Here is a 10000-nt window from a genome sequence, read left to right on the forward strand (position 1 = left end):
TGGTGGTGATGGTGGTGGTGATGGTGGTGGTGGTGGATGTGATGATGGTGGTGGTGGATGTGATGATGGTGGTGATGGTGGTGGTGATGGTGGTGTGGTGGTTGTGGTGGTGGTGGTGGTGGTGATGGTGGTGGTGATAATGGTGGTGGTGGTGATGATTGTGGTGGTGGTGATGATTGTGGTGGTGGTGGTGGTGGTGATGATGATGGTGGTGGTGGTGGTGGTGGTGGTGATGGTGGTGATGGTGGTGATTGTGGTGATATTGATGCTGGGGATGATGATGATGATGATAATGATGATGATGATAATGATGATGATGATGATGATGATGATGATGAAGATGATGATGATAATGATGATGATGATGATGATGATGATGATGACGACGAAGACAGTGTTGTCCAATTCACACCTGTGCTACAGCCCGAAACAGCGTCTCACCCAAGCCCATGCCCCTGTGTCCTTCCTTGACAAATAAACTATTCAGGTGTATATAGGATCTGCTGTAGGCGCTGTAGGCTGGGGAATAAAGGATGTAGCCTACTAGGCCACTCTCACTTTCTCCTGGAAAGAACAAAAGAGAAAATTGTTGTCCTTGTCATCTGTACTCCCTCCCCCCCTCCTCCCCCCCTAACAAATTGTATTTTGTAGAACATTCCAAGATCTGCCAACTTGAGAATTTAAAAAAAATTATAATTTTCAGGAGATAAATATCGTTGTAACTATAATTAACTTATGTAAATGTTGCTGCTAGAAGCTCGAAGAAATAAATAACAATGTGAAATTGAATGTAAGATTCAATTTAATTACAAAAACAGATAGAATGGACGGTTCGGGTTACCCCTTTATCATCAAACAGGATGAATAAAACACTACAGATGAATGAGATGATGTGGTAGTGGTGTTGTTAAGAAAAACCAACAGTTTACTCAGACAAGGATTAAATAACATTTCAAAATTGTTAAAATTCTGTAGTCTGGCATCTACTTTCATTTTCAATCAGTTTTCATGACTTCGAGATGCTCGGGAATTAATTAATTTAGAGCCAAAATTTCGTATTTCTGTGAATTTTTTGTAATAGTTTGCAGGTTAGCATTCCTCAGGAAGTCGTTAGAAAATTTTATAAATCACGAAAGTCGGCAGGACTTGAAAACTTGTCTTTATAAATGTGAGAAGTGTAAATCTCAGGAAAAGGAATTCAATTTGACAGGAACGGGTTGGCACCGATGGTGAATGCAATATAAAATGCATTGAAAGTCAAAATGGCCGCTTCAAACACAGGTGTGTCAAAGGTCAACTTAGAGATGTTGTATGTATAAAAAAAAAACAAAAACTTAACAAGAACAAAAAACAATGTGGTTTGGAATAAAGTGTTTAAATTTGATAATAAGATGGACACATCAAAGTCATGGGTCCGTGTGTGTGTGTTTGCATTCGTGTCCGTGTGTGTGAGTATGTCCGTGTGTGTGTGTCCGTGTGTGTGTCCGTATGTGTGTGTCCGTGTGTGTGTCCGTGTGTGGGTGTGTGGCGATTATTTTCTTTTTCCTGTTTTGTCTGACACTGTTTCAGACACTCTTTTCCAGATTCTATTTCGGACTCCAGTGCCTGCTCGCCGATTTATCACGCGCTCCATCTTTGGTAACCAAAAATGATCAGAATCAAATTAGAGATCAGAAATTATAATAATAATAACATATAAATAACATATATAATAACACACATATGAAGACATAACCATACATTCAAATATTCACAACACTTACAAATACAGATAAAAAATGTACACATAAACACAACTCAACACAAATACAAAATACACACATATAAATACACACAAATACAAATACACATGACATATAAACAATCATGCATACATATTAATACACATACAAACATATATACAAACACACACACATGAAACACACACATGCAAACGCACACACATACACATTCATATATAAACAAACGCACATAAAAACCCACACAAATACACATACACATACAAACAGATTTACATACACACGAACACACATACAAATACAATACAAAACACACATACAAACCAATACACAAAGCTAAATACAAACACACATACAAACCAATACACAAAGCTAAATACAAACACACATACAAACCAATACACACAAAGCTAAATACAAACACACATACAAACCAATACACACAAAGCTAAATACAAACACACATACAAACCAATACACACAAAGCTAAATACAAACACACATACAAACCAATACACACAAAGCTAAATACAAACACACATACAAACCAATACACACAAAGCTAAATACAAACACACATACAAACCAATACACACAAAGCTAAATACAAACACACATACAAACCAATACACACAAAGCTAAATACAAACACACATACAAACCAATACACACAAAGCTAATACAAACACACATACAAACCAATAACACAAAGCTAAATACAAACACACATACAAACCAATACACACAAAGCTAAATACAAACACACATACAAACCAATACACACAAAGCTAAATACAAACACACATACAAACCAATACACACAAAGCTAAATACAAACACACATACAAACCAATACACACAAATCTAAATAAAACACACATACAAACCAATACACACAAATCTAAATATAAACACACATACAAACCAATACACACAAAGCTAAATACAAACACACATACAAACCAACACACAGACAAACAAAGACATCTCCATACCGTTGTCATTCTTTCGTTCCGCTACAAGGCAAAAACACTTTTGATGTTCTCCAAACAGATCCTGGCGGAGACCTGGGGATGAGGGGGGGGGGGGGGAGGGAGGTCGGAGATATTACAGTAGAAACCACTTATAACAACTACAAATGGATGGAGCAGCAACCTATCTGTATCTGACAGAGACCTGGGGATGGGGGAAGGTCGGAGATATTACAGTAGAAACCACTTATAACAACTAGAAATGAATGGAGCAGCAAACGTACACTAACTGGGTCCAGTTTTTATTTTTTTTTTATTTCAATATAACAGGGTACAAAAATGCGATGTCAAAATGCTGGTTCCAATCTCACTGGAAGTGTAAAAATTAGTTTTCTAGATGTCTAGATACAAACATTGTGCAACTGATCTTCTGGTGTCAGAGTGATGGCGTTTTATTTTGTAGTCTAATTATATGCTGGTCGTCAATAAAGATCATCCATCTCTCTTTTACGTCCGGTAATCCCTTTAAATTGCTTCATGTATTCTCCCAGCAGGCCATATGGAACCATATTTTCAATTTATACTGTACAAGTCGCCTGATATGCGTCCTTTTTGTATTAAAACTCTTATAATATCCCTCATTGCCGATAGGCAGGACCTCATTAACACCTGAGTCGAATTGGGTAATGTGAATAAAGTCCCTTAGGACAACATCTAGATGATATTTTTTGCACGATCTCTGTTATCATTGCTTGGCATTGATTCACGTTATTGACGAGACTTTTCACCAAATTCCTGAGCGACAAAGCCCACACAACACTTAGGCTATGCTCCCCATCTCTTCAACAGCACACATAACTAGCTATCGCCTCCCACTCTTTCACGCACACAACAATAGCTCTCCTACCCATCTTCACAGCCAAATAACTAGGTCTCGCCTCCCCCATCTATTTCAACAGCCACACAATAACTAGGCTATCGCCTCCCCCATCTCTTTCAACAGCCACACAACAATTAGGCTTTCGCCTCCCCCATCTCTTTCAACAGCCACACAATAACTAGGCTATCGCCTCCCCCATCTCTTTCAACAGCCACACAATAACTAGGCTCTCGCCTCCCCCATCTCTTTCAACAGCCACACATAACTAGCTCTCCCCCATCTCTTTCAACAGCCACACAACAATTAGGCTATCGCCTCCCCCATCTCTTTCAACAGCCACACAACAACTAGGCTCTCGCCTCCCCCATCTCTCTCAACAGCCACACAATAACTAGGCTCTCGCCTCCCCCATCTCTTTCAACAGCCTCACAATAACTAGGCTATCGCCTCCCCCATCTCTTTCAACAGCCACACAATAACTAGGCTCTCGCCTCCCCCATCTCTTTCAACAGCCACACAATAACTAGGCTCTCGCCTCCCCCATCTCTTTCAACAGCCACACAACAATTAGGCTTTCGCCTCCCCCATCTCTTTCAACAGCCACACAACAACTAGGCTCTCGCCTCCCCCATTTCTTTCAACAGCCACACAATAACTAGGCTCTCGCCTCCCCCATTTCTTTCAACAACCATACAACAACTATCGCCACCCCCATTTCTTTCACATGTAATCAATACATACATTTACTTACCATTCTCGTTATTGGTGACTTTATCTCGCTCGTCCAAGCATTCCGCCAGTTCCTGGAAAGTGGGTGGAAAGAGAGTAGAAGATACATGCACTCCTCTCGTCACAAAACATAATGACGTAGAAATGATATGTGACCCATCGTCTCAAAACGGTTTTATGTCGGGATCTAGGTGTATATATTTGCAGGTCTGATAACCGAGCGTAATAGTGGGCTGTATTTGAATTGTAATGGATACTTTTTTGCATTGATTTGCGAGTGTTTGCATGTTTTTAATGAGCCCAAAAACAATTTGGGTTATCAGACCTGAAAATAAGGACACGTTGGTCGGGATTAATTGGAAACCGAAAAGTAATTTTTGGAATAAAATGATGAGAATTAATCACTTGGAGTTTTTGTCTAATGTGGGAAATTGTATTTATTCTCCATCGCGATGAATAGAAACAGGAAACAATAGCGTGACCAGGTCAGCAGATTTGGGGTTTAAACCCGAGGGAATTGGGACCAAGCTGGTTTTTATTATGATAAATTTAGACTATATTCTGAGCCTCTTTTGAAAAATCCACCAAAATTCGTTCTCAAGGAAAATAATTACAGCCACTTTCAAGTAAAAATCTGTATGGGAATATTTCCTCTCTGTCTTTGTTAAAGGGAAATAATCTTTTTAAAAATTCGTTCTTTCCCTTTAACAGAGACCGAGAGGGAGGAAATTGATATCAAGTAGCTTCTCAATTCATTTCTCAATTATTTATTTATTTTAAAGAAAATGTGCTTTTTTGTGTTTTTGGCATTTTAGAAGACAGTAATATGAGATGGGCGAACTCCCCTAAAGGTAGGATGGGTGGGTGGGTTGGGGGGGGGGACCCTGTAGACCTGCATCTGTCTACTGCCTTGCTATTGCCCCCCCCCCCCCCGAAATCATTCTTCCCTCCCCGCCGTCCATGTCAATATATGCATTTGTTTTGGAATGATGGCATTCGGTTCGACTGGGCCCTGCCTGAAGTCTTTCGTTGACAGGGAGACAGACAGATTTACATTTTTGAGAAAGATGATATTTTTTTCCATGTGTATCATCTGTCACTTACATACTATAGAATTGTTTGGTGTTTGATATAATGTTTATCTTGTAACCATCTTAGTTTATCTTGTAACCATCTTAGTTTATCCTGTAACCATCTTAGTTTATCCTGTAACCATCTTAGGTCATCTTGTAAACATCTTAGTTTATCTTATAACCATCTTAGTTTATCCTGTAACCATCTTAGTTTATCTGTAACCATCTTAGTTTGTCTTGTAACCATCTTAGGTCATCTTGTAACCATCTTAGTTTATCTGTAACCATCTTAGTTTATCTGTAACCATCTAAGTTTATCTTGTAACCGTCTTAGTTTATCTTGTAACCATCTTAGTTTATCCTGTAACCATCTTAGTTCATCTTGTAACCATCTTAGTTTATCTGTAACCATCTTAGTTTGTCTTGTAACCATCTTAGTTTATCTTGTAACCATCTTAGTTTATCCAGGTACTAATTCATATCCTTGTCATGTGACCAATGAATGCAATGGACACATTGTGGGGCCTGGCTTTACTCATCATCGCATTCAACACCTCAAGTCGTGTGACAATATCAAATGAAAAATTGGAGGAGCTGGCACCGGTGTAGATCAAGTGTGATCAAGTGTGTATGAAAAGATGCCAGTCAAAGCAAGCAAGAAAAATATAAGAAAAATACCATCCAAAATATCAGTAGACCACGACTGGGGATGAAACCTCAGACTTTCTGATTACCGGTCAGGCGTGCTACCATTAATGATAATAAATGCAGGTGTAAATGGATATCAAGTTTGGCTACCTGGCAACGTAATGTTTTTATTGTCAATTATCACCTGTGATTTCTCCACAAAGCCACCAGCCTACATTAGTCACATCATTATGGATACAAATGCCCGCTCTACACTTGTTCTAAATCTCAGTGTTGTACAACACGAATACAATGAAAATCCACTTACACAACACAATGCCATCAGTTGCCCGCACTCTTCTTCCTTCACAGCCCGGATGGCGTAATTTTCTCTACACTCCTTTGTGCTGTTTCCTCCATGGTTATCTATCGGTTTGGGGGGGGGGGGGGGGGGGGGGGGAGAGATTAAAATTTTCGAGATGAAGGAAAGATTTAAAATTGAACGTGTTGTAAGATATGCGAACAAAGTAAACACTATTAAAACAGGTATTGGTAGACTAGGAGTATTAGGATTTGTACTCACCAACATGTAAACACTATGTACACCAACATGTAAACACTATTAAAACAGGTATTGTTAGAATAGGAGTGTTAGGATTTGTACTCACCAACATGTAAACAATATTAATACAAGTATAGATAGTATGCGTTTGGCTAAGGAGTTCACAACATTGCCATCCGGATGTATAACGGACTAACACACAAACTGTGTGTAACCATGATCGTTTATAGTCTGGTTAATACAGTTTAGTGAGAAGTACTCATAAACGCGGATGGCCAAAACAATAACAAAGACCTGTGTGACGTCATCTTCGAACTATCTATTGGTAGTTCTAGGAGTGCTAGGAGTTGTACTCACCAACATGTAAAGTCTTTGTTTATTTTTCTTTCCACATAAGCAGGTTAAATGGCGGATTGAAAAAGATATAACATGAATACCCTTAGAACTTGGGTTTGAATCCAGTGTCGCCAAATCTTTTATCGATCATTCATAAATAAATAAATAATTACAATTCCCTTTGTTCATCCCTTAGGGGAAATTTGTCTCTAGGGTCTATTCCAAGGGAAGACTGGAATAACCCAGGCGTCAGCCGCAGTACAGTGCCATTTTATCCGTTTTCGTGGATTAAATTGAAGTTTCGAGCAGCAACATTGACATGAAGGAATAAGGGAGATAATCCAGCATGCAGACGTGTCTCATGTCAACAGGTGCAAGTCGATAGCCCGTCAACGAAGGGGCGTAATCGTAACTATAAGGACTGAGCCAAATGTGATAATGGTTATTTCCCCTTTTCAAACAAGCTGATAATGGTCTTGCTCAAAAATTGAACTAAGGGAAACAACTGTGGTGTTATATTGGCAATTGCCTGAAAAATTAACCTTTGAAGGTAATTCAGAACCCTACGTAACGTGCGGCTATGTGATCTTGTGGTATGACACTTGCTTTCGGATCGGAAGGTCCTGGGTTCGAGACTCGCTCGGCGCATAATTGAGTCCTTGGAAAAGGCTCTTTACTCTCATTCTCTCATTCTCTAAAATAGACCTCAACTCCCATGCCTGGACTTGCTTTAAACAGGGTTTAACAGTCGTGACGTCACTTCCCTCGTAATGACGCATAATAACTGGTTATAAACCATCGAAACAATCGCGGACGCCATTATCTCCATCACCGCTCTTATGAAATACTTCTCCGACGAGCATAACATTGTATCCAGAGGAGAAAAACATTATAAATCTGATTATATTTTGACTTTTATAAATTCTGATCACATGACATATGAAAAAGTTCTAGCCAGCATGAAGAATAAAAATCACCGATTGTCTTTGTTTAGAACCAAGCTGTTGGTTGCTGGGCGGACGTGACATCAGACTATTGAATCCAATTACCCCCCATTCCCCCCCCCCCATCCACAAAAAACACCCAAAGCAAAACAAAACAAAACAAAACAAAACAAACCAACCAGAACTGTCAAACCCGGGACGTCAAGACGTCATCCCATAGGGGAAATTTGTATCTAGTGTCTATTTCAAGGGAAGACTGGAACAACCCAGGCGCCAGCCACAGTGCAGCGCCGCAAATTGAGCTATTACGAAGTGACTTGCTCAAGGCCACACAGCGCAGCAGCGGGTGATTGAACTCGGTACCTTTCGGGTACAAAGCAAAGACCGTACCGCTGAGCCACGCTTCTCCTGAAACCACGATGGTCTTCAAAACAAACAGAAAACTCGTCCGTGACAACCAGGAGGTATCTGGGGGGCCGGTTTATGTCTGTAGCACTGAACGGAAAACAGTACTTGCATATTACCCTATGGATGTGACGCTGGTCTTTTAAAGTACTTTCTGGCAACTCCAACAGATCCAGCTACCCATTCACTGGGTGAGGGAGTTGTCCAAAAAATAATACTCGATCTCAATGAGATCAAACCCGGTCCCTTTGCGTGTGAAGTGAGTACTCTACCAATTGAGCTATCGGAACCATGTAATTTTAAAACAAGTGACCTTGATATTTTATGGTTAGCTGCTGTGTGACGACTACACATGTGCTGATTAACGTTGTACACAACAAGATATGAAGTGAGTAGAAAAGTGCCAGAAGACAATAGAGAATAAAAAATTTTTTCGCGGCGGTGGTGGGGTTTGAACCTGCGACCTTATTGGTACGACAATCATTGAAATGTTGATTTACACGGCTATTGAGTGTGCCCGATGTACAAAAACTAGGTCAAGTATTCCAGCATTGTGAGAAGGACAGTGTACTTTGTAGTCCTGATTGAACAGTGTCTTTGGTCTTTGGTGTAATTATCCACTGTGTACGTAAGGCCACTAACTAACAATGTGAAATTGATTGTAAGCTTCAATTTAATATAGATAGCTCGAAGATGACGTCACTCAGGTCTTTGTTATTGTTTTTAGCCATCCGCGTTTATGAGTAATGCTCACTGAACTGTTTTAACCCGATTATAAACGTTCATGGATACACATAGTTTTGAGTGTTGGTCCGTTATACTTCCGGATGGCAATGTTATGAGCTTCTTAGCTAAGCGCATACTATCTATACGAAAGCAAATTTAATGGACGTTTCGGGTTTCCCCTTTATCTACAAAACAGGATGAATGAAACACTCCAGACGAATGAGATAATGTGGTAGTGACGTTGTCTTAACTATTTCGGACAGAGACAACGCTGTTTACGGACAGGTACTCATTTTACACCTGATTACGGTGAGAGAATGTGAGTAAAGGACTGGACTATGCGCCGAACGAGGCTCGAATCCAGGACATTCCGATCCGAAAGCGTGTATCATACCAGAAGACCACATAGTCGCACAACCATGGATCTATCAAACAAACACGTTCATAGATCATCTCCTTGTTGTATACAATCGAATAAACAAACATGTGAAAGAAGAATAACGGTTGAAATAAATATAGAAATAAGGCAAAGCTAGGGCCCGTCAGTTTAACAAGAAAAGAAGTGAGTAAGAAATTGCCAGAAGACAACAGAGAATAAAAACTTCGCGGCGGCGATGGGGGCTCGAACCCGCGACCTTACTGGTACGACAACTCTGCCTGGCCGTGGAGATCGTATGAGCTATCCGCGACAGGGTCGTCCAATTTGCTTCAAAAACCTATTCATTACTTGTTGTCACCCGAAGGACCGACTGGCTACATACACACTGTCAAGGATTTAGGAACCAAATGAGTAGACGGTGTGACGTCATGACTTTTCTACCCTATTCATTATCGCCGACATGATGTTTTGATAAGCTGTACAATGGCCACGCCCACCATTGACTAATCAGATTCCATACGATTGGAGCCGGAAATGGAAAACCACGCGTCGATTACATTGTACACTTACTCAAAACAGGGGCGGGGTTGGGGGGGGGGGGGGAAGTGGTCAAATTGTTAAGTAATTAC

General features: G+C 40.2%; 1 protein-coding gene across 1 annotated transcript in view; it reads right to left on the bottom strand.

Annotated features, from left to right (window-relative positions):
- The window catches only part of LOC144957187 (thialysine N-epsilon-acetyltransferase-like), a 20468-nt gene that overhangs the window by 3453 nt on the left and 7015 nt on the right, over positions 1 to 10000 (bottom strand). Inside the window, exons 2-5 of the mRNA XM_078888240.1 lie at positions 6348 to 6445; positions 4342 to 4393; positions 2735 to 2806; positions 413 to 564 (exon numbers count right to left, since the gene is read on the bottom strand). Coding sequence (XP_078744366.1) covers positions 413 to 564; positions 2735 to 2806; positions 4342 to 4393; positions 6348 to 6445 — 374 coding nt within the window. The remainder of the gene's footprint in view (positions 1 to 412; positions 565 to 2734; positions 2807 to 4341; positions 4394 to 6347; positions 6446 to 10000) is intronic.

Source organism: Berghia stephanieae, chromosome 11, assembly GCF_034508935.2.
Source record: "Berghia stephanieae isolate SIO BIC M18660-M18661 chromosome 11, UCSD_Bste_1.3, whole genome shotgun sequence".
Classification (NCBI taxonomy): Eukaryota; Metazoa; Mollusca; class Gastropoda; order Nudibranchia; family Aeolidiidae; genus Berghia; species Berghia stephanieae.